Source organism: Microplitis demolitor, chromosome 5 (assembly GCF_026212275.2).
Source record: "Microplitis demolitor isolate Queensland-Clemson2020A chromosome 5, iyMicDemo2.1a, whole genome shotgun sequence".
NCBI lineage: Eukaryota > Metazoa > Arthropoda > Insecta > Hymenoptera > Braconidae > Microplitis > Microplitis demolitor.
Genome location: NC_068549.1, coordinates 7,647,943 through 7,675,011, shown reverse-complemented (window position 1 = coordinate 7,675,011; position 27,069 = coordinate 7,647,943). Strand labels below are relative to the sequence as shown.

The 27,069-nt window shown below is 27.0% G+C and overlaps 1 protein-coding gene across 3 annotated transcripts; it reads right to left on the bottom strand.

Annotated features, from left to right (window-relative positions):
* Positions 1-443: 443 nt before the first annotated feature.
* On the bottom strand, positions 444-26,509 carry LOC103575953 (neprilysin-2). Of its 3 annotated transcripts, none has more exons than XM_008555960.2 (10): positions 26,274-26,509; positions 9,680-9,825; positions 6,388-6,429; positions 5,669-5,914; positions 5,385-5,596; positions 4,070-4,246; positions 3,497-3,991; positions 3,120-3,414; positions 1,686-1,936; positions 444-1,592 (listed from the first exon to the last, which is right to left on the bottom strand). In XM_008555960.2, the coding sequence occupies exons 1-10, from the start codon at positions 26,303-26,305 to the stop codon at positions 1,254-1,256; spliced, it is 2,235 nt and encodes a 744-aa protein (XP_008554182.1). In that variant the 5' UTR covers positions 26,306-26,509; the 3' UTR covers positions 444-1,253. The 3 variants fall into 3 exon arrangements, with proteins under 3 accessions (XP_008554182.1, XP_008554183.1, XP_008554181.1); XM_008555961.2 differs by having other exon boundaries at positions 6,388-6,423; XM_008555959.2 differs by having other exon boundaries at positions 445-1,592; positions 6,388-6,516.
* Positions 26,510-27,069: the final 560 nt, after the last annotated feature.

The window sequence follows — 27,069 nt, the reverse complement described above, 5'->3', positions numbered from 1 at the left end:
GACAATTACAGTAAATAGATATACATCAGACAATAACTTTTTATTACTTAAATTAACGAATTATATTACAAATTAAAGCTGAATATTGTTTTATTTTATTATGTATTTAATTTTCAGGTGTTGATGTATTGATATAAAGTATTATTAAGACATGTAATTATGTTATGAACTGGTGATGTAATGAAGAAAATGTATTTTTTTTAATCTGATATTTGACTTATTCATTTATTAATTAATTTATGTAAGTACTTAACAATTAACGAAAAATTTGCATACACAAATTTAAACAATTAATATTTATTCATTATTAATTAATAACATTATAATTATTTATTTTTTATAATTTTCGGTAACTTAATCCTAAATTTTACAAAAATTTCAACAGTTTTATCACAATCATCATAATAAATATAAAGTATCTTTTTTATTGTGATTTTAGTAAAGTTTTAAAATCCGAGATGACAAAATTTAGAAATATGAATTAAATAAATTTGCTGCAAAGATAAGGATTTTTAAATTTTTGTATAAATATATTTGAATATTTAATAGTTTTTATAGAATAAAAAGAATTTATTTATACAAAAACTAATTTTTTATTACTACACTTTTTTAAACGTCTATTCGAAGATAAGCAAATTCGGATTTTTTTCCGAATAATAAATATTTATTGATCAGAATTAATTATTTTTAATTTGGAGTCATATTTTGTACTGTAAAAATTATATGATATCAAAAAAAGTAAAGCTACTAACGTTTTTTTTTTCCTGGTGAGGTTTAGTCTAAAGACGTGCTTGAAATTTATCATTTCAAATTCGATACTCTACATTTATTATTCATAGAAGTATTATCAATAATGATAGATGACGTTTACCTGAAATTTTTATAAAAAAAAAAAAAAAAAACAACTGGTTACTGAGCCATATAAAACCATGCATTTATCCTCAGTGTATAAAATTTTCATGTACATTTTGAAAAATCTAAAAATAAGAGTTTCATCTCTCGAAATTTTTTTTTAATATGTTTTTTCCAACATTAAAAATTCTGACAGCATAAAAATATTTGCATAATAAAATACTATAAAAAAAAATATTGTAAACTCTGCAAATATTTCAAATATTTTTATCAAAACCTTTATTTTTAAATATAGTGATGATAATTAATTATTTCGTATATTTAACAGTCACTATAACCTTAATATAACAACAAAAATCTATATGGTGAAAAAATAAATGAATTTTTCCTGATTAAAAATATTACCACACAGCACACTTGTGTTTTGGGTTCATCCTCGATTCTAGCGGGCATTGAAAATCTTCAGCAAATTCCGGCATGTTCGAAAGTGGTCCAAGAATACGGAATTCACCTGGACTGTGGAATCCAGTCGTAATACGTAATTTTAATGCTTCAGGTCGGTATACAGAGCACCAAGTGTTAGCAGCACTGATCCAAAACATTTGTCTCGGCGTAAAAGAAAGTCCAGGAAGTGTTGGCTCTGGTTTGTGTCGATCAGCCCAATCTTTATAAGCCAAATATGCTTCTTTTATACCTCCATTGTCCGCAATATTTTCACCTTGAGTATTAATTCCATTCAACTAAAAGAAAACAATATAAATTAAACAACAATCATTATAAAAGACGTTTAAGCAAGTAATTTTTAAACTAAAGTGAATTATTTATTTTCTCACGTTCTTTCCAACTTCTTTTACGGTATAATTGCCATACTGATTAATTATACATTCAGCCTTCTCTAGATATTTTTCTTTGGTTGATGGTGCCCACCAATCGACTAGATTTCCATCTTTATCGAACTGCCTTCCTTGATCATCAAAGCCGTGAGTGATTTCATGACCAATTACGAATCCAATAGCACCATAATTCATGTATCTTGGACGGTCATTACTAAAGAAAGCACCTTGAAGAATTCCAGCCGGGAATTCTATACAAAGTAAATAAGAAACTCAATACACTATAAAAAATCGGGAATATATGGATTTTATTTCAATCCAAATTCACTCCCTCACTCAGAGTTCCGGGGTTAAAAAAAAAAAAAATCACTCCGCATGCGGAGTAAATTGGGATATTTTTATGAGTGGAATGATTTTGGAGTGACGCGGATTTTATTTCAATCCGCATTAACTCTGGCCTAGAGTTTTAATACTTGAATAAATTTATATTTAATAGAAATAGCTCTGAATTAGAAACAGAATTAATTCAATAAATTATTGATTGAGATATCGATAATTATACTTGAAATTATGTTTTTAATTTATAAAATGTTTTAGTAGCTTACTAAATTATTATTTCATACATAGTGAAAATATTAAATTATTGAATAGCTGCACTGTAAAAGATTTATGGAGTAAACGCGGATTAAATTTAAAGTAAATGCAGAGTAATTGCGAAGCGGATGACTGTTTATTTATTTAATCCCCCTCGGAGTGAAACTTACTCCGAAAGGGAATTTATTTTAATATTGAAACTCGGAATCGAAGTGAATGCGGAATGAAATAAAATCTAGACCACTCCGAAATCAATCCGCTGAAAAGACAAACTTCCTATTCACTCGCTTTGCGGAGTGATTTTTTTGACAAAACTCCGAAACTCCGAGTGACGGAGTAAATTCGAATTTAAATAAAATCAGTAATCACTCCAAATTGACTCCCAATTTTTAACAGTATATAGTAACATAGTTTTTATGGGAATATTTGATATTTCGGTACAATATGAAATATTATCTTGTAGTATGATTGACGTAAATCATACGACAGTTTGTGACTCAGTGGAAGTACATTTGTCAAAGTTTTATTATCAGCCGCTTAGAATTATTAAAAATCATTTCGTGTGAGTATATAGAAATGGAGCTCATAATTATTTTCGTAAATATAAATGTCAAAATATCAAAGATCTAAGCTCACTATGTATCAGTAATTTTTTTTATAATTCATATTTTTCGAAACTCCCCTTCGGAGTGAAATTCACTCCGAGAGAATTAAATAAATAAAAAGTCATCCACTCCGCGTTCACTTCGTAAATTTTTTACAGTAGGCAACTCATTATTTATTCTTAATTAATTAATTAATTATTAATAAGTTATGTGATGAATAATGAATTATACATACGAATACTGTTTTCAATTGATGAATAAAATGCATTAACAACAGCTGGGCGGCCGTGTGATACCCAATCACTCTTATTAACCGGTTTTCTTAATTTGCTAAATGAGTATTCTGTGCCAAATAATGTCAAGTTCAATATATTTTTCAAATAAGAAGCATTGTCATCAAGTTGTAGATTTTCGTAGAATTCTTCCAATTTCGTATCATCCAAAAGCTCATCAGGATACGCGATATGGCTTGTCATGGATGCAGCTTTTTCCAGAGCACTTTTTCTCGTTACTTCATCCATCCAGTCAACCTATTATAAATTATTTAAATTTGAAATATCCTATAAATTATAAGAAATAAATAAATAGAAAAACAATTAATAAATTATTTACTGTTTTTAATATTTTGTTGAACTGATTACGGATGTCCGAAACCATTTCCACGGCATTTTTCTTTGCGTCCTCGTTAAAATATTTCCTTACATACAAAGCACCAACACTTATCGATAAAGTACTGGAGACAATGTCAACACACTCTTTCCATCGAGGTTCTCTTTCCGTTCTACCACTCAGGGCTGTAGAATATTCAAGTTGTCTCTTGCGAATTTCATCATTTAAATAACTCACTGATGCAGCAACGGCCCGCCACATTACATAATTAGCCTGTACCCTCTTTGGTGTTGACTTCATTAGCTGTTCAAAGTCTGATATGAAGCTAGGAACATTGACGATCGTTATTTCGTTGTCATCAACTTGAACATGAGGCTTGAGAATTCTGTTGAAATATTCCTTCCAAGGGATACTTGGATATTTATTTGATAGCTCTGTTATTGTCATCGGATTGTACAATAAAGTTGCATTACGTCGTTTTTCAACCGGCAAAGATATCTAAAATATTTAATAAAACTTTTCATATCATACTTTTTATCATTAATTAATTAAGTTAAATTTATCATTAAATTTTACATTGGCAAGTTTCATTTCAAATTTAAGAGACGTCATTAGTTCTTCTTCAGCGCGTTCTCGCTCAGCACCGAGAATTACTGCAATATCGACCATGTACCGGTAATATTCTTTTACAATCTTGTCATCAAATCCTTTGGATAAGTATTCTCGCGATAATCCAAGCGAAGCTTGATCTAACTGCAATAAAAAATAAGTAGTAAAGATTTTTTATGAGATTTTTTACTACCCAAAATTGTAGATATCGTTTATATGCCAAGTAACAGAGTTCATTACTTTTTTTTTTTTTTTTTTTTTTTTATAAATAGTTAAGGGGCCGTTCATAAAATACGTCACGTAAAATTTTTCCATTTTAAGTCACCTCCCCTGTTCTTCGTGCTATCACAAATGATAGACTTCCCCTCACTATGACGGAAATCTATGTATAGAAATATTTATATATTTACAAATATGAAGCAAATGATTTTTTATCGAAACAAAAAAATAAAATTTAAAAGAAACGACAGAAAAACTTGCGAAATTGTTTGATGAGCTGCGAACGTCACGTTTCCCCTAGAAAGTATCTTGAGCAAGATCCCTAGCTGCTAATGTCTTTTTCTACGTATGTGCCTTTCGCAAGATCGTGTATCAAGAAACCTATGTCAAGATTTGTGTATGTCTTGCTTATGGTATCGTACGCAAGAATATTAAAGATATCTTGAACACGGTGCAATGAAAAAATGTCTGACGCATTTTTTGCACCAGTAACTTACAGTAGGTACTTACGCATGGCTTGCTCATGATCTGCTCAAGGCTCAAGATCAATTTTGAGCCTTGAGCAGATCTTGAACAAGCCATGCGCAACTATTTCCAACTATAGTCTTCCTTCAAGATTGAGTTATATAATCTGGCACGAATTTCTTGTGCAAGGCTTGCAATTTAAATCTGGTCACAAGTATCGGCAGCAAGACACATACGTAGAAAAAGACACTAGCACCTATCGATCTTGAGAGCAGGCTCGCTCAAAAATTGAAAAAAATTGTTATATAAATTGTTATATATCTAATCCAGATTATGTTATTCCAGTTTAGTCCTCAAAGTAGTAAAATTGGTCGTAACTACTACTTTGAGGACTAAATTAGGATAACTTTCTATATTGTTGTCAATCTTAAAATTCTAAATTAATCCTTAAAAACGTCATTGAGAACTTTGAGACTTGAATCCGAATTTGTTTTTTGACTCGGGATATTTTATGAACGGCCCCTAACTTAATTTTTTTTCTAATTTTCATTAATTTAAATTTTGTTTTAAAAATATGAGGTTTTTTTTTGTAACTTACATCTAGAACTCGCTTCGTACTGTTTTTAAGATCAACACCAATGCTAAAGTCTATGAAATAATCAACAGAATAACCCATTTCACGGAACTTGAAGACAGATGTCATCCAGTTAAATTCGTAATCTTTCCACATATCGCCTTCTAGTACCGGCCATCCTCCGAGTTTTTTTACAATACTTAACAAAGGAGTAAGTCCTTGTTCTTCAATAACAGCTGGAAGTAACAATTTCATTACCATAAATTTAATTCAAGGTAATCATTATAAAAAAAAAAAAAAATACTAACTTTTATTCATGCAACTCTTGTAGAGAGTTTTTACCAGCCTAAATGGATTAGACATTTCTGTTAATCGTGGATCTTCTATACTCATTCTTAATTGCTCTAAAACTTGATCACTAATAATACTGAATGTATTTACGCTGACTTTGTCATCAGGAATGATGGTTGACTTGAGAAAACCACCACAGGCGAATCTGTAGAAGTCATCACACGGGTCGACAGATGAATCCATATTTTTTAGGATCTTCGAGGCTAAAATTATATTTTTTATTACAAATAATTTTTTTTCATTACAACTTTATTATTAAGGTCATTCTTAAACAGCGCCTCCCACTTTTTAAAAATATTCAATAACCTTGAAGTGTCAGCAGAATGAAAATTTTATAAATTCATTTCAAAAAAATTAAAGCATAAATTGAAAGAAAGACAATGCAGTTACAATTTCGCCGAGATATAGATTTAAAAAAAAAATTACTCACAGTTGTTATCAATTAGGAGTTAAACGAAATTTTGTAAATAAATTTTAGCCTACAAAATTTTAAAATTCGAATTATAATTTGACATTTGGCTGAAATTGTAACTGCGTTGTGGATTTTTCAATTAATGCTTTACCTTTAAATTAATTAATTATACAAATTTTAAAACAGTCATTACAATTGAAAGTCATTGAATATTTTAAAAAAGTAGGGGAATACTGTCTGAGAATGGCCTTAACGATTGCTTACCGGTATGAACACATGATGGTGAATCGCAAATATTATCTGGAACTTGAACAACAGTAGGTGAGGCTTGGAATGATGAATTAAATCCTAAAGCTTCAACTGTTGATGGTAGCATTTCATTTTTTGCGTTGGCTGCTCTCATGCATTTGCGATTTCGGGTGCAAGAGCAAACAAAGCGAGTAGCATGTATATTAGTAATTATGAATGTCGTGAAAAGATAAATGAAAAAACTTAACTTCGGTAGTCGAAAAAATATATCAGATTTGACAGTCATTTTGATATGCGTTATTATTGGTAATATAAAATTTTTACTTCTTTTTTTATTGAATAAAATTAAAAGATGTTTTTGTCATTGAAGTATATTTTATATTTAAAAACACTATGATGTAAAAGATAAATAATTTATTTAAATAAAGTTTTTTGTATTAAAATTCAGGTTAAAATTTGAAAAACAAAACCTGGTATTTATTTATGTTCATAACTTTAGTCATTTATTTCTCGATATATTTTTTATTTTATAGAAATAAATTTTGATTATGTTTTTTATTTATAAATGCTGATAAAAAATTGGCAATACATGAGCTGAGGCAATTTTGCATTAAAAATTATACTAAAGTTAGCCGACGTCTAACAATTTTGGATTTTTTTAAAAACGATAAATTATAAAAAAACGAATATTTAAAAAAATTGCACCTACAGTTTTTTAAATTTCCTACATATGCATATTTTTAGTTTTTTTTTTATTTTTAAATTGAATTGTTAAAAAAAATTCGAAAATTGTTCATTGTCTGTTAACTTCAGGATCATTAAAAATTCCAATGAAGAAAAAATTTATTATATTGTTTATGAAAAATAAAATTTCTAAATATTATCAAAAGTCTATTTTGTAAGTATTCAATTTTTTTCGTTTAATAAAATTTTATATCTTTTTTATTTATAATTTAATAGAACTTCAATTGGTAAAAAAAAAAAATAAATGAAATTTAAAAATCCATTTATTTTTGTATAATTGTAGGTTTATATAAAAAGTAACAAAACATTTAAAAACTGCAATAAAATTACTGTTATTTTTGTAAAATAATAAAAATTCATTGTAAATATCTTTGACAAATTTATTTTCCATTCTTTGTATTAAAATTAGCGATAGATGTTCATGTATGATTATATGATAACATAAACTATTTTTATCTGAACGCCGCTATTCTACATAATGTAATAAAGCTGATAAGTAATTATCAATTACGTAATTTTTTATACCGCAAGTAAACTCAAATTACAGCGTAAATACTTTTAATAAATCAATAGCATTTTTTTTCTGTTGGAGCTAAAAGTTTATTGCCAGAACGAATTAGCAAATATTTTATTAATTAACATTAAGTCGTATGGAGTATACGTCAAGAATAACAGTCGTTGATAAAAGTTAAGTAAACTCAAATATAATGAATAATGACATTTTATTCAAAAACACTAGTGCATTGGCATAATTAAAGCTGTTATTATTAAATATTGATTCACTTTTCCAAATTTTTTAATAACTTTAATTGATTTGGTTAAATCTAATCCATTAACCCTTAAATCATATCAAAAATCATGTATACTTTCATAAAAATAATATTTTAATTATTTTTTGTAACTCATGCCGAAAAATACGCCGTTAACTGACTAAAGTCAGTCTCATATAATTTTATATTAAAATAGAGTCCTTTCTAATTGTTCAAACGTGTGATTTAATGTATGTAATAACGAATTTCTTACCATACCTGCACCAAAAGTTTACATTCCTGTCCTGTTTAGATAGACGAAACTCGCTCTTTTAACAGAGGTAATAATATATATACACACCTAGGCCAGTAAAATAAGAAAAATCTCAGATTTCATATCGACGTTGTAGTTAGCAAATTGTCTAACTTAATATTTTTTAGTAAGTTATTCTGTGCCTTTTTCAGATAGTAATAATTAGAAAAAATATTATTTAAGTAATATAGACAAAAATATTATACATATACCAGATATAGAATCAATTTTTAGTTAAAAAAAAATTTTTTTAATTACTTTTTTTTCGCATAAATGGAGTTAGACAATTTGTTAATTAGAACGTCGATGTAATTGTTGGCTGAGGCGAAGCCGAGGCTGACAAGCATGTGATCTGAGGCCTTCTTTTTTACTGGCTAAGGTGCGTATACTATTTTTCTACTAGATGGAGTCGGAAAGTGGTAACTTCGCTCAGGATAGCGCCCGGAAAGTTGCCACTTTTCAGGCAGAGGGCAAGAAAATTTAAACTTTCTGGTATAGATCTGATGAAAAATAGTATACACACCCCGGAGGAAGGTACACTGTAAAAAATTAGTGAAGTAAATCCGGAGTGAATGCGGAGCGAATTACTGATTATTTATTTAATTTCCTTGGAGTGAAATTCACTCCTGAGGAGAGTTTAATTTAATATTGAAAATCCGCTTCGGATTGGGATTCACTCCTACAAGATGTTTATTTTAATGTTAAAACTTCGAATTGGAGAAATTCAGATTGAAATGAAATTCAAATCACTCCGAAATCACTCAGCTAAAAAAAAAAAACTCCTTATTTATGCAGAGTGATTTTTTTCAAACTTCGGAACTCTGAGTGACGGAGTGAATTTGGATTGCAATAAAATCCGCAATCACTCCGAATTCACTTCTAATTTTTTACAGTGTAAAACGTCACAGTCCGCTTGTTTCCCATCCTTGTCTTCGGCTCGTGTAGGCAATTATACAGCCGGGTTGGAATGTCTTACTTTCCTCCCTTGGTGTGTAATATACTAATATTACCACATTTTTTTATGACTTCACTTTGAATTTAGCTATCTAATTAATATGACCAAAATCTCTAAACTGCACATGCGCATTTAATTAATCAGCACATGCATGTGTAGATCAATGCAACGTTAGCTAAATGTTATAACCTTACACATCTCTATTAATTTATACAAGTTAACACCAAAGTTGACTTTTTTTATTGATCTAAATTTGTTAAGTGCAGAGTATTAAACAAGTTATTCAATTCCATAAAGTATAAATCTGTTTCAATAATAATAAAGTAAATTATTTTTATAACTCTGACTGCAAGACGCTGACTTTAGACATTTATCGGTGTTTTTTTTTTTATGTATTCATTACATAAACTATTGTATACATCTAATAACATCAAGTATAATACCGATTTCACAAGATGTATAAGATACTATTATCAACAAAAAAAAAAAAATAAGCAGTCGTAATAAAAAAAAAAAAAACTTGGTAATTTCAAGAAATAGATTCACCTGCATCTGTGCCATTGCATGACCTCGAGTTCGTAACTATTACACCAATACTTATTGCCAAGGCAATACATAAAAGGACTCCGCAAACTGCAATTATCGTCAGTCCTCGTTCCAAAGCTGATCGTCTTTTCCACCATGTCGGATTTCTGAAAATTATATGATACATGTTATTTTTGGCAATTTTTATTGTTGATGATTCACTGATTTAATTAGTAAAATAGGATAAAAATACCACTTGTGGTCAAGAAAATCTCAAAAAGAAGGACGAACATAAATAATATCTTTACTCTTTCATGAGCAGCTTTTATTATGAATTAAAAGAATCATATGGATTCAGTACAAATGTTTAGAAGTAATGGGTTCACAAAAGAAATTCTTACTGATAATTTGAGGGCAGTAGTTTTTTTCACCTTTTCTTAATTTTTTTAATAAAAGTTACAAATTAAATTTTTTTTTTTGCCATGAAAATAAAAAAAAAAAATATTATTTTATTCGTTTTAGTCCGATTCTTAGTGATGGAATTTATGACGCTGTAATTTTTCGTAATGTAAGAAACGGTTTCTGACCGTTTTGGAGCATATGTTAGAGTAAGCGTCTGTATGTTTCGTATCTATATAAACATAAACAAAATTTCGCTGTACGAAATCTCGGATGGACCCACCCCATCAAATCATTCTTGCGCCAATCTAAAAGCTTCATTAAGACTTAAAACTGATTAGTTTTTCGGATTAATCATACTAGTAGATAATTTGTATATTAGTCAAAAGAATAATTAATAAAAATTTTTTTTTTAATGAAATTCGTAAATTCCTGATTTGACCGTGATCAAACGTTAAGAAGATTTAAAATTTTAATGAATCGCTTTGATTGCTGCAATGTGTATTCGAGTGAATTAATTCCTTTTAGAAATGTAAGATGTGACGGAAATTATTTTTATTATCAAATTTCTTTTTATTTTATTCACATCTTCTAAACGAGTCAACTGATTTTAATAAATCTCATGGCAATCGATTGAAGGATAAATCGCTTACGAAATACAAAATAAAATAAAATATATTTTTAAACATAATAATTTTTTTTTTAAGAATTTTTTTCCGAAGAACTCGAAAAACATCAAAATTAATTTATGCTAAAAATTTATTTTATTTGTCTCTTAATACATTTTTTTTAGAATAGAATAACCATTTGAGAGAGTTAAGTCTTGCAAAATAAATCGTAAACAACTCAAAAAACATATTGGTTTTTTTTTTCATTATTCCGATGATTTAACTCCTGTAATATTTATTCTACTCAATTAATTTTTTAAAATTGAAGAAATATTAATTTATCTTCTATCATTTATTTAATTTTGGTTCATGTGAAATAATTGAATATTATTTCAAAAATATAATGACAGCATAATTTATTTATTTTTTATTTATGACTATGATTCACATTTCAAAAAAATTATTGCACTATAAAAAATTCAGAGTCCGCGGTGTGTTGTGAATGATATGGTGTGAAAATTTTCATTTTCGCCGGTGTGTTAAATTTTTGTCTGAGTGGATTAGAACGATCACACCACTAAAGGTGTAAATATTAATTTAATAGACACTAAGAAAAACAAAAATAAGTTCTTGTTTAGACGAGATAATAGTATACTAAAATATATACAAGATATTATTAGTATACTAGATAATAGTATACTCCATATGAAAAAATATATTTCCAGGAATATATGCCGGCAAAATAGCTATCCTGGATGCTAGAATACATACGATAATACTAAAGATATAAACCGGATATATACTACTTCGCCGGGATATATATTTTTTCGTGCGGGACTACTCCTATATGAAATGTTCTTACAGACATTTATATTTTAACAAGTTTAAATTTTTAATCAATATCATATCAAATAAAAATGCTTGTATAAGTAAAATTAGAATCGTTAACTTATAAACTTCGAAACTAATCAAAATCGTACAAAAGTCAAGAGAAAATTTATATATAGGGGAAGGGCGAAGGGCAAAACGGGCCTCTTAAATTTTGGGGACCCATTTCACCCCAAAATCATTCGAGGCAATCAAAATTTTAAAAGGCCCAATCCGCTCCCCTTCCCCTATTAGGGGAGAGTGGGCCAAAATGGGCCCCTGGGGTCAAAATGGGCTGACATTTATATTACATAGAAGCCCTCATTTCTTAAGGAGCCCATTTTGCCCCCTCTTTCCCTACTGTTAGTTTGTAGTTAATTTACATTTGATTAATAAATACAATGTTACTTGTAATCAATACTGATTGAGTATACAAGAAGCACTGTCTTAATCTATGCATTGCATCTGTATGTATGTATAATGTTACCATGAAAATATAACATGTGTATACTATGTGTATACAATGTATGAAAGACATTTTGGTAACGTTACCGAAATGTATATAAGTTACTGAAATGTAGAAACGGTCAGAAAAAACGTTACCAAAATGCTGAAATTACATATATATATATATATATATATATATATATATATATATATATATATATATATATATATATATATAGTAAATTCGACTTTTTTAGGAGAAATTAAAAATACTACAAGCCACAAAATATGAAAGTTTTATTTTTATTTCTTATCATGTAGTCATTAATGTTTAATTTCAGTTAACTATACAATTATTTTTGTGCGTACTGTACAGCATGTCATACTTGTAGCTCGTGCTGACTAAATAGATAAATAGTTAAACGGTCTGTATTAAGTGCGCGTACTCATCGGAGCAATCGAGAGTCTGCATAACATAATGGAACAAGTCTGACAGGAAACAACAACTCGGGTATATCGACCTCATAACCTCGAGAGATTTCTTGGGTGTCTAGCTTTTTCTGTCTTACTCATAGTTAGAAAGTTAGTAGTTTTAATGAGTTGTTAAGTTGTTGAAAATTTATTTAAAAATTATAATTTAAATCCTGCACTAAAAATTAATGTTTTTGTTATTTACTTTGATATAATTAAAATTGAATGTAATTGCATAAAATTATTTTATTATATATACAGAAAGAATAGCGTAGTATCAAAACAGTTTTATTGATTGCATAATCGGTAAATATTAAATAAGTATATACCTCGTAATTTAGTTTATTTCACAATTTATTAGACGGATGAAAATTTATTTTTATATCTTTTAAAAAGTAAGCGACCTTTTCTAAAAATATAATTTTTTTTTTGCATAAATACTTTCCTTACAAGAGACATAGGCCAAAAATACTTAATAATTTTTTGTATTCTTTTTCATAAAAAAATATTTTTATTTCATATTTAAATATTCTCGATACTCATTAATACACATCCCAGTATTTGCTTTACAGAAAAAACGAAAATGGAAAAAAACACAATTTCATATAAGTAACACGGCGCTTCGAGTATATGGAAAACTAAAAAAATTACAGTTTCAATTTATAATTCCAGGATTTTACGAAAAGTTTAATTAACAAATTACATCTTAAAAACTTACTGCTGAGAATTATATTTGACACTGAAGTATTTTTTTTTTTTTAGGATTGATCCAATAAATGAAGTTATAATGAGATTTTAAGCATTAATAATTTTATCATAAGTATTATAACTATTTTATGAATAACTACATGTTTTAAACATAACTAAAAAAAACTTTTTAGGTGAATAAACTTTTGTTATTGTTTTATTATGTAATATCTATACATATTTATGAAATATCATTTTGAATTAATTATGAGATTAGCGTTAAAAAATGAAAAAAAAAAATAAAATTCAATTTCAAAGTTAATGCCTAAAGAGATAGTTTTTACACTGGAAAATGATTAATTATTGAATCATGAAGTATTTTAATTAAGAAAGGAATTCAGCTAATCTTAATTGTAATATATCAAGTTTTACAAGCAAGAGCTTTATTATTACTATTAATATATATAAGCGCTTTTATTGCTATATACAATAATTATTATTTAATTACTATTTAAAACCCGTTTCGTATTCGCATTTGTCAACAAGATTTATGTGGAAAAATCTTTCTATATCGCAAAAGTATCAATACTAGACTTACTATATTGATAAAGGAAAATATGGAGATCTTAAAAATTAGTTTTAAGTTACTTTAAATTTCCCGCGTCAATGTCACGGCAATCTTATCAACTTTCTTGAAGCGTTTTGATTGATTTTTTACGGTTGGTTTAATTTAATCTCAGCAGAATTTCTCCGATGTAAATGAATAATATGTTATTAAAATAATATTTATAAAATTTTGTATATAAATATATAACTTTAAATGTGATTTTATCACATTATTTTACAATTAAATACTTTTACTTCCTGTTATAAAAGAAATTATAATTTTATATAGAAAACGGATAATCATTGTAATAATTACTTTTATGATGACACATATTTTTTTTTTTTTTTTGTAAAATGATCATATTGAGAAATAAATTTAAGACTTCCCGTGTAAAAAAATTCTATCCAAAAAAACCCCAAAAATGGTTGAAATGTGGAATTTCTGAACTTGAGACCGGTTAAAAGTTTTTCAGAACTTTAATAATTTTGATAATAAAAAAATAGTTTATATGAGCGAAATTTAAGTTAAAAAAGTTCTCTCTTAAAACATATTTTTCAAAACATAATTTTACTACATTTTACCCTGGTTCCGAAAAAAGTTCGCAATGGAAACCACCATTGGTGTCATAAAAATCATCAAAAATTTCAAATTAGAGGTTTTTTGAATTTTTCCGGAACCAGGGTAAAATTTAGTAAAAATATGTTTTTAAAATGTTCTTTTTTGACTCAAATTTCGTTTATATGAAATTCTACATAAACTTTTTTTCCACTATCAAAATTACCAAAAATGAGTAAAAGTTCCGCTCGAAGTTCTAATCTGTTTCAAGTGTAAAAGATCCACATGTCGAACTTTGGAATCTTTTTGGAACGATTTTTTTTACACGGGTTTGTCAGATAAATTAATGCTAACTATCTATTTAAATTAAGTTGTATAAAAAATTGACTTCTATCACAACGTAAAATTACGAAATTTATATAAGACCAAAAAAAATATAATTTTAAAAATTATATGTGTAGTTACCAAATTGGCAAATATATAGAAAATAGTAGTTGATTATTCTGTTTGTATGCTGTTGTAGACATTGCAAAACAATTTAAATAAATATAAAATTTATATTTTTATTAATGGAAGTCAACAACTGTATATGCAATAATAAATTTCCTACATCTTGATATATTCGTTAATTGAGTAATAAAACTCGTGGTGTAGTTAAACCATTCCGTCAAGCTTATATTAAATTATACACGCGAGGTCGATAACTATAGATTAAATGATGTGCTGACTATATACATATATATGTACATTATTTTTTGCTGTTTAGAGAGTGTGTTGCAAATTTGAGTTGTCTGGAGGACAATATGTTCCCAATAATTCATTACGACTGGTCAAGTAGCTTGATTAAACAGTTTGTCATACTTAATGAACAACATAAGAGATAGAATGTTTTTGTCTTTTATTGTTTTTTCGTTTCATATTAAGGAGCGCATATTAAGAAATCTATTTTTACAGATATATCAAAGAAACGAAATTGTTCTTTAAATTGCGGATGGTATGAAATTTAAGACAAATTTTATTAAAATTACTGTGTTAAGAGCTATATTTTTCATTTCCGGAAATTTAAGAATTTCAGATGATTATAATGTTTCTTTTTTTTTAAGATTTAACCTTCTATTATCTCATTACTTAATGTGTATATAGAGAGTGGGATTTTACTTAATCACTTACTTACATAATTTAATTTTCATCAACATAATAGGATATTTTTTTTTACTACCATTTTATTCCATATTTTTTCTATCTACAAAAAACTATAATTTTACTTTTATTCCATTTTTTTACAAAAAAAATAGAAAATTGGTGAGTATTTTTAGTCGAATTGAAAAACTAGTGTAATGATTTCAATAACAAAAAAATTATATTATTGCTTACTACAACTCTATTATAATAAACAAAAAATACAACAAAATTCGTTAGGCGTAATACGGGTTTTTTACCAAAATTAGAAAATTTAGAGAAGTAAAAAAATTGATTGAAAAAGTTTATACGTACATATGAGTGTACATACATATACGATTAGATGTTAATGCAATGAGTTGTATATTTTCAAAAACTACTTCATAAGCTTGTGCAATGAAGATTATGTATTTTATATTCATTTTCAACCCAATTATCGAATTGTGTCGAATTAGTGTAGATTATTCTCGTTTACGGCTTCAACTGGATATTACAAATACTAAGAAACCGGTAATTCTGAGAATCTGTTTATATAAAATATGATGATTACATTTTAAACTATTTACATGTGTGAATTTAATTATATAGTAATCAATAAATAATAATTAATGATAAAAAACTAATTATTTATGATTATAAATCACGTAAATTAAATCTACGCAAAACCAATTCGTGTTGCGAAAAATTCAATGATTAAATAAAATTATTAGTAACTTGTTTGATATCGTGATATTGCAATAAGTAGAGGTAATCAAGGTCTTCCGGAAATAATTTCAGTAGTCTGTTATAATTTTTAAAAAATATCATGTAAATCAACTTATTCATTTTATATATAACATTTTTTTTTTATTTGTGATGAAATAAAAATAAACATTCTATTGCACAAGGCTGTGTTTTAATTTTCAACTTGTTTTGCTTGAAAAAAATATTGATTACAAAATAATGTATTAATATTATATGCTTGACAGGAAGTTATCAACTATACTATATACATAAAAATAAATTTCATAGATGTGTACATAGTATTTACTATTATTTGAATCAACAGTCATAAAATAAGTACTTTGCAGTTCTGAGTAAAAATTATTCCGTTTTTCAATGACAATGAATTATTATTCATCACGTTCAGAGGCTAGATAAGATTGTCAAATATTAGTGAGGTTTTTCATATATTTTTCTTGGATAGTTTTTTCTTATTAAGCACACTGAAAGAAAAGAATGATTTTCTGTACCAGTAAACATTCGACTGTAATTCCATTAATTGATATGATATTATTATTCGTAAGAGAAAATTATAGTTGAGATGACTATTTATTGGTTAATTAACTACTTTTAATTCAGCATGACCAAAAGTAAATTATTACAATTATAGTTTTATAACCAGCAAGCCCAATGTGATCAAATTACCATCACAATATAAATACAGTGATCACCATCATAAATTTATGGTTTCAACTACTATATTGATATACACGGAAAGAAAATTATAGGAAGTATTCCTATGTATTATGGGAATGGTTCCCATAATGGTATAGGAATTGTACCCATAATATTATGGGAATGGTTCCTATATATTATAGGAACATTTTCCATACCAATATGGAAACCATTCCTATAATATTATAGGAACCATTCCTATACCATTATGGTAACCATTCCCATAATACATAGAAATACTTCCTATAACTTTCTTTCCGAGTAGAAGTAATTTTCACACTTTCCTGTGAATTAATATTTTCATGATAGTATGAGAACCATTCCTATATATTATGGGAATGATTCCCATAATGGTATGGGTATCATTCCCATAATTATAGGAACTGCTCCCATAATTTATGGTCGTCATTCTTATACTGGTATAGGATGAAATTTCACAAAATTATAGGAACCATTCCCATAACTTTCTTTTCGTGTAGTGCCTTCAATGATTTCAACAAAATTAATTCACAAAATAATTTTTCACTATACTTGCACCGAAAGTTTAAATGCCTGCTTTATTTAGAAGGAAGAAAGTTGTTCTTTCCTTTTATGAGAAAAAAAAAATGATACAAGTTGGCGCATGCGGCTCGGGGAGTCAATTATGCACGCGGGTTAGAATGTCCTACTTTCTTTCCTTAGTGTGTAATATTCTATTTTTTTTTTAATTCAAGTGAAGTATAGGGATGGTTATTTTTACACTACATTAACCTATTAATATTGATTAAACCACACCTGATACGATTGCCTTTTCGCTAAAAATAAGATATTATCAAAATGATTTACGGAGAATCCGAACCTAGCGCCTTAATACGCGTGAGACTTCTACGCTTTACCGCTATATGAAACGCACCCAGTTTAAGTACTACATCTCGATTGTGCTTCTACTATTTTGTTCCTATATTAAATGTTTATATACAATTGATTTTGTATAGGAAAATTCTCTTGAATACAAGTGACAATAGTCATAAGTAAGGAACCTAATTTAACACAACATGAGTAAATTATAATTATTATTTTTATTTTTAACTACCCGCTGTAAAAAGTAAAAATTTTCAAAAAAAGGGAAGCTATTGGTACCAGTACAATTTTCAAAATTCGAGTTATCATCAGATGTCGACGTTTTAACGTCCTAGAAAGCTAATATTCTGATTATTTTCAGATGGACACCGCGTGCATGCGTTTGTACACGTGAATATTTATATATGTATATATATATATATTTAGTTTTGTTTACATTCAGTCATACATGGATACCGACATCCTTTCGAGAATAATATTAGGACGTGACTGAAAATTTTATAGCATAGATATCTCTCGAAAATACCACTTTCAAAAAAAGAAATAATTATCATAACATCTTTTTTTTATAAATTTTAAAATATCACAATGAGAATACGAAGTTTTAATAGAGAACAGAAGTTAAGCAATGCCGAATTCATAAAATACTGAATTAATAATTTTTTACCATTTCGCGCGAAAAGTTCAAATCTCCGTCTTGTTCAGTGGAAAGGAAGGTGCACTTTTCATTTATAGCAAATGAAAATTAAATAAATACACGCAGTCAGCATCATTTTTATTCGAAATATTCTTATTTCATCGCTTGTCACATTTAAAAAAATTTTTTTTTTTAATACTTTTGCATATTTTTTTAAATTTTATTTAAAAACTGTAAATAGCAATGGATTGTAGGTGTTTTTTTATAAGAGGTTAACGACTTTTAACAAAGATTATGCATGGTTTCTATAAAATTCTTATCCCAATTTCCCTAATATGGAAAAATAATTCTCGCAAGATCTTGTGTACAACAGAATTATGCAAAGACTATCACTAAGATATTTATACGAAAAGTTTTGATAATCATGAGGATAAAATTTTAACCAATTTTTACGTCTTAAAATAACTTGCAAATATGTCAATGGCCTCTACATCTAAAGAAATAAAAACAATAATGTTCTTTCTTTGTTATAACAATATGATGTTTGAAATAAATTTTCTTTTCTTATAATGTATACATTTAAAAATCACAGACTATTTAAATAAAGTACTCTTGTATGAATAATAAAAATAAAGAATTATATTTATGATTCAAGGCAGATAAATTTGATTATTCCGTACGTGAATTTTATAATTTTCTTTACCTGAAGTTCAACATTATAAAATAAAAAAATATACTATTATCCAATTAACTTTATAATTTTGTGAAATAATTACATATTTATTTCTGAGAAATTACAATACAGAGCTTCGAGGTCAATCTTTTTTTAAATAAAACAAATATTTATATTCATTATTGTAAATAATACAGTAATATTAGATTGTATATTTTGTGCAGCCCTATCAATGACATTATACAGTTGGGTTTTATCGTCACTAACAAAATAAAATTATACTGTCAGTATTATGTCTCATTATTTTTTTTTGTTTTTTGTCACATTACAGATCATTTGATGTTTTATTTATTTTTTTCTTTTTTTTTTTTCAATCTTTCATATCTTTGGGAGTGTTCAAAAATACATTCTGGAAGAGAAATATTCAACTCCTGCGTTCAGAAATATCCTTTAGTCAAACTAGAGGAATGATTCGACATTACAAATGTATTAATCACCTGGATAGCTAATTTTACATCTTCAGAGTGTATTTCCGAACACTCCCTTTTTTATTTTAGTTGCCCTAAGAAATTTTTCGTATTATGAATTGAAAAAGAAAATTTTCTTGAGACGAAAAAAGATTTTCCTGGCGCAAAAAATTTTTTCTAGTCCTAAGAAAATTTTTGTTTTTATTTCTTAATGAAACATTTTTCTTGCGTCAAGAAAACATTGTTTTCTGTGTAATTTTTTTGTTTTTAATTTCAACAACTACACATGGTATTCAATTTTCGTGGATTGTTTCAATGAATAAATGATTTGTTTTCTTATGTTCCAACAAATAGTCCATTTTTTATTGTATTCAAAACAATTGACCTTACAGTTGTGCTAAATTCTATGATAATTAATTTGTTATTTAGAATAAGTCACGGATAATAGAGTAATTTTATGTGTTCTTTTATGACATGGAACATTAATGACGATTATATTTATCAAATTAAATTTAAAAATTCTTTCACGTTTATCAGCAGAGAAAGTTTTAGTGAGTACTTTCGACGTATTTCTAAGTATTAAATACGAAATTTTGAATAACGTTTTAATTGAGTTTTTAATTTAGTAAGTAAGATTGAGTATGCTAATGCTATAATCTTAATAAATTTTCAAATATTAATAATAAAAAAAACCACTCTTTTCATGGTTTTTTGCTTATAACTTTTTGAAAAATATTTTATATAAAAAAACTCAAAGACTAAAAAAGTTTCGTTATTCCATGTACTTTTAGAAAAAAAATACAAATAATTTTTTAAAAAATTTTTCCGCGTTATTTTTGAGTTTTAAAACTTTAAAGTCGTTTTCTGAAAATCATGCATATTTTGATTTTCCTGAAAATTTGTGTCAACAAATTACTATCTATTCCACAACTTTTCAGGTGGTTCCGGTCGTGGGACCTCCGTGACTACTATTTTTTTTGGATTATTGAAAATTGAAAAAATTTTTTTTCCGCTATAAATTATTGTCCGTACCGATTTTTGATACTGTACACTTGTTTATCTTACATATAAAAAATTGATTTCGATATTTCTTTATTCTTAGTAGGGATTTAAAAGCACTAAGCAAAAGTTAATGCTATTTATGAGCAGTTATAATAAATGTTTTGATTTATTGAGAAGCAACAATTTCGAAGCAAAAGAAACATTAGATTTGCTATATAATTCAGCTAAAACCATTACAGGAGCTCAAAAATATCATATAATTATTCGAAAAAGCGACGAAACAGTATTACAAACGTTTTTGATTATTTCCGTGTTCTTTTAAAAATATTACATTAACAATTGCTTTATGAACTAGAGTACTCCTTAGTTAATATAGCTCCGTCGCTTTGTCGGATAGTTATATGATATATTTTAGAGCTCCTGTAATGGTCTTGGCTGAATTGAATAGCAAATCTAATGTTTCGTTTGCTTCGAAATAGTTGCTTCTCAATAAATCAAAACATTTATTATAACTGCTCATAAATAGCATTAACTTTTGCTTACTGCTTTAGAATCCCTACTAAAAATAAAGAAATATCGAAATCAATTTTTAATATGTAAGATAAACAAGTGCACAATGTCAAAAATCGGTACGGACAATAATTTATAGCAAAAAAAAATTTTTTTAATTTTCAATAATCGAAAAAAAATAGTAGCCATGGAGGTCCTATGACCGAAACCACCTGAAAATGTGTGGAATAGGTAGTAATTTGTTGACACAAATTTTCAGGAAAATCAAATTATACATGATTTTCAGAAAACGACTTTAAAATTTTAAAACTCAAAATTTTTTTAAAAAATTATTTGAATTTTTTTTCTAAAAGTACGTGAAATAACGAAACTTTTTTATTCTTTGAGTTTTTTTATTTAAAATACTTTTCAAAAAGTTATAAGCAAAAAACGATGAAAAAAGCGGTTTTTTTTTTAAATTTCATATCTTTTGAACCAAAGATAAAAAAAATCTCAAAATTTAGGAGGATGAGTTTTTTTAAGAGTACTAAAAAATATCAAAAAATAACCGAAATTCAAAATTAAAATTCTCAAAACCGTCCGATTTGGCGTGGAATGCCCCATATATATATATATAATTGGTTTTTCTCGCTTATTATCTTAATATTTGACACATACACATTTATGTCACGCATATAGTTTGAGAACTAATAATCCAACAAATATTTTCAAAATTTTATATCCAGTTACTTTAACTTTATTTCATCGAATGATTAGAAAATTAGATTAGATTTTAAATGTAAAAAAAAATTCAAATCTAAAAATTCATCAATTAATTAAAATGAATGAATTGTGATATTCATTTCAGATTATTTTTTTAAGGGTAAAAATCAAATTTATTATTTTTCATCAATAACAATTTTTAGAGCAATAAGATATTAATAGGTGCAATGAATATATAACAGTACTATTGTATAAAAAAATATAAGCATTTCAATCTTAAATATGGGCGACACTTACATGTAGAATGTGCAATAAAATATAACAGATTACTTTTATCGATACTATCGCTTATTGCTCACGAGTTTTTATGTATTTTTTCCCTATATGAATTTAATTGGTGATTGACGTTTTAAATCCTCGAATCGAATGAAACGATTTTTCTTCAATATAATAATTTTAATAAAAAAAAAAACAAATGGTATTCCCAACTTAAAAATTGATTTATTCTTAGTCTTGAAAAAATAAAACAAATCAATCGAGTTTGTTTCACTTCCTTATTACAAGAAAAATCGAAGTTCTTTCATAATAAGGAAGAAGATAAAGTCAGGAATCGCACTATTTCTTAAAAAAAAAGAAAAATATATATATAAGAAGAAGACTAGGTCAGCAACAGTCTAATCCCAATGTTAGTATTTTACGAATAGAAGGGGAGACAAAGCCAAACATTTTAGTGGATTTTCATGTCAGCCTTTTGTAGTTATCAAGATTTGTAAAAGTCCCTTGCTCATAAACCTTGCACTGTCAACTATTACTCAGATACTTTGTTTTTTGTGTAGATGAAAATAAAACTACTTTCACTGTTAGGATATAGAGATAATTTAATCTCCGCTACAGCTTGATTATTGGACAAATATTTTTCTCTTTATCATCTTGGTAACGTTAAAAGTATTGGTTTATTAAAGACGCAATTTTTCTTGATTCTGATAAATTTTTGTTTATTAAAGCACATAAATATGATGAAAAAATTTATTTATTAGAAAAAAAACCACTATAAGTTTCAAAAGTACGTGCTTGTATTCTTAAATAAATGTTATTTTCATTTGAAAAATATCTAATTTATGTGATATTAAATCCATTCATTAGTTTTTATCACTTTTGTTCTAAAATTTATATATAATAAGGTGATAAAATGTTATGAGGTGATTTTGTTTACGGCAAATGTTTTTTTTTTTTTTTATGAAACAAAAGTTATTGGAAAAAAATTCTAATCGAAACCAATAGAAAAAAAAATATTTATATTAGATTCCATACTGTAGAAAGATATTCATAAACTAATTTTAGACTTGTCAATCTGACAATCGGTTACATTGTTTTGTTTATGTCTCTTGTTATTATTATCTATGTGAGATTAGTTTCTGACAACGATTTAAATTACTCCGATAATAATTTTAAAAAAAGTGAGAAAATCTAGAATCTTTAAAATAAATACACTGAGATAAAAAATTACATTTATTAAAAAAAACCAGCTTTTGATTCCAGAAATTAGTTTTTTGTTTTGAAAATTTTTTTACTAATTATAAAGTCAAATTAAGAAAAAATGAACAAATTCTTTTATAAAAAATTAAAATGACTGCAAAAATAATTTCATGCATCTACATGTTTTTTATTGGTTTCAATAAAAGACGTTTTGATAAGAAAATTTTATTTTGTAGTAAGCAAACTTTCTATTCTAAATCATCGTACTAGAGATCGTGATTTCTTTAGTCAAAAAATTATTTTGTTGCAAATTTTTTATAAATTAATTTCTTAGATCAAGAAAGTAATTTTTTTTTTTTTTTTATAAAAGTCATTTTTTCTTTCAGTGTAATAAAAGATATGACGCAGTAAAAAAGCATATCCTGGCGCAAGAATTTTTTTTACATTATTAATTAAAAACAAAAAAATTTCTTACGTCGAGAAATTTTCTCTCGCCCCAGAAATTTTCTGTTTTCAATTTATAATGCAAAAAATTTCTTGGCGTCAAGAAATACTTTTATTGTGGATACATTTGAAATTCACTGATATTTTAAGTTATTGCAACTAAAGCCAACATAATTGTATTTTCCTTATAATACCGCAAACATCATGTAAGTTCTCGTAAATCACATCTTTTGCACGACTCATGATGCAAAGCATCAGAGAGTGCCTTACGATCGAAAAATTTTTTTCGCCTTACTTCGGCAACTATTTCAATTATTATATCTTTGTTGATTCACGGAATTAAGATATGTTGCACACCATTTTGAAGATAATTTAATGGAGATTAATTCCATACTTTTCACAAATTTATTTAGTTCAATAAAAACCGAAAAAAAATCAAAATAGTTTTAAAAAAATTCCTGTCCGTCAAGTATGAATCCCGTATACACGATAACTTGCGAAAAAATCCAGTAATTGAATCAAATTTTTTTTTTTTAAATTCTTCGAAAGATTTGTAGATCCCCTATTGAAAATGGCTAGGTAACTCAGTGTCGTTTAATTACAATTAATAAAAGAATAAAAAGGCTGTATAACTATACACATATATATCTATGTAAAATTAACATGGATGGTGATATATCTATACATTATACGTACATTTATTCCACCAGAGGTGCTTGCACATTACCGCCCCAGTACAGCTTTTTTTTTGTGTTATTGCTAATTGATAAGCCTGAATTTTTTCAATTCAATTTTTTTTTTATTTGTTTTTATTTACATATATTAACTTCCCGCTAAGAAAATAATAATTCAAAAATTCGGGAAGTTATTGGTTTTACCCCGATTTTCGAAAATCGAGTTTTCATCAGATGTCGACATTTTGAGGTCCTAGGAAGCTATTTTGACTATTTTCAGAAGGATGTCCGAGTGTCTGTATGTATGTGTGTATGTGTATGGATGTAAGTTCTTAATATCTTTTAATTGAACTGACCGATTAAGAACGGTTTTCAGATAATTTTGTCCCAGCTTTTCTCTGAAATAAAAGCTATAAACGCAAAATAAAGACACAGACCCGATGCTTTACTCTATGAACTAGCGAAGTGCACTTCAGTTTTTTGATAACTTCCATTTGTTTACGAGAAAAGCTTGGACAAAGTTCCATATTAATGTACAAGTGCAACAGAGATAGTACCGTTTATCCAGTTGAGTGCGAATAGAGAAACAAATGAAAACGCGTCTTAAAATGTTTGAGATGGCAGTCAAAAGAGCTTGTTGGCCGTAAACTTTTCTGAAAATTTCAAATCGATCGATCAAATAGACTCTAAGATATGGAAGAAAAACAAAAAAAAAATTTTTTTTTCAGTTTTTTTCAAATTTTTCAGAAATGGCTAGATCGATCAATTCCAGAATCTAATCAGCACAAGAATTCAATAAAACGCGTCGATTGCCGCCTCAACCATCTCAATCGGTTAATTCGTTCGTAAAATATCATGGGAGAAAGAAATGCTAAAAAACGGTTTTTTCCGAAAATAATGGCATGCAACAGTATTTTCGAGCTCGAAGAGATTGAAAATGTATTTACAACAATGTTTTTGAGCTCAAGGAGCTCGAAAACTGCGGGAAGTTTTGGGGCTGTCCCGCAAGGTCAACCGATAGACCGATTTTTATATTATTATTTTGTTATTTCATAATAAATGAGCATTATGAGTCGTGCACTTTTGGATTTTCCAAATTTTTTTTTTTAAGTATGATGTGAAGGACAAAGTTGCATCATGAATTACTGACTTTTTAAAATTGATCGATAGTTACGTATATTTATGTACTAAACAAAATCGCATTTTAACACGTTTTGCTGATAATTTTTGATAAACAGATGAACAGTTCTTTCTGGTAATAATATTCATCATAATTATATTAAATTAATTCGAAAGTTTGCAGTTTATTATAATCATAAAAAAAAATGAATCCAACAAGCAATTTATATTTTCTAGAATATAAACAACAACTTCTTCAACAATAATTTTATACTTAATTGTCTAGATAACTTTTTATAAATATTAAATGAATCAAACTATTATTTAAAATATAAAATTTTTAGTTTGTCCTTATAGAATATAAATTACAAATGATTGACACATGATGATTTGTTATGTATTAATTAAGAATAATCAATTAGTAAAAGTTTTAAAACAACGTTTACAAAAAATTATGAAATTATTTCAGATACAAAGAAAATAACCAACGATTTATATAAGAATATTAAATCAATCTAGTTTATGAAATAAAGTAGTGTCTAGTTCAAGAGTTTAGATCGAGGTTTAAAATAATTGAATTAAAGATCACTTTATTATGATCAAAACAATACTATTTGGAGTCATAATTTCACATATGCATCATTTTATACAGTACGTAATTTCAATGCTTGGAATGTAACGTATTTATATCATATCATTAATAACTCACTCATGCGTTGAAATCCCAAACAATGTCAGTAAACAATACAGTAAATTTATTTATCAACAATTATTTTATTAAATTTTTTAAAAATAATTTCGGTTATAAACTTACTTAATAACAGTTTGCTTCATACTATTTGTCATTTTGTTGATAATTATCTTCACAATATCATTAATTTCACCAACACATAACACTATTAGTACACGTGATAATTCGCGCGCTTTGTGACCTGAATGTCATGTATGAAAAAACAATGTATCTGATTTTCCGTCTTCCTGTTATTTATTTAAACCAATCAAACTAAAAAGATACTGTTGATACGGATGAATTGGATTGGAATGCAACTGACGGACTGAATGAGCGCGCGCACTTCTCTACTGTATTTAAACGAACTATCCCTCCCACCAGCAGTTTATTCTTTACTTATTTTTTTACTCTACTCTCACCACACAACAAATATTTGTTTCAAATGGCACACCTTCATATTTATCAAAGATTTTTGTATCATCTCCTCGGTACATATAATTTTATACGCTACATTTCTTTCGAGCATAAAAAAGAACATTCAAATTTTATCAATAAAAAATACTGATTTGTTACAAAAATTAATAGATAAATATGACTATTTTATGGTTTTCAAAAATAATTCGTACTCATATTATTATTTACTTATCATACCATTGAAATTGAGATATATATTGAGTGCTCCCTGTTGATCCTTGTATAAGTTTCTTAACATACATTGTGCTACTTTCCTCGCACTATTTAGCGACAAGGACTTTTGTTTTTTTTGACGATAAACTAATCGGTGGTAAAATGTAAATTACTTTAACTAAAATCTTATGACTACAAATGAAGTATTAAAAATTTTTGCTCAGAAGTTTTATAAACTCTTGAAATAAATAAC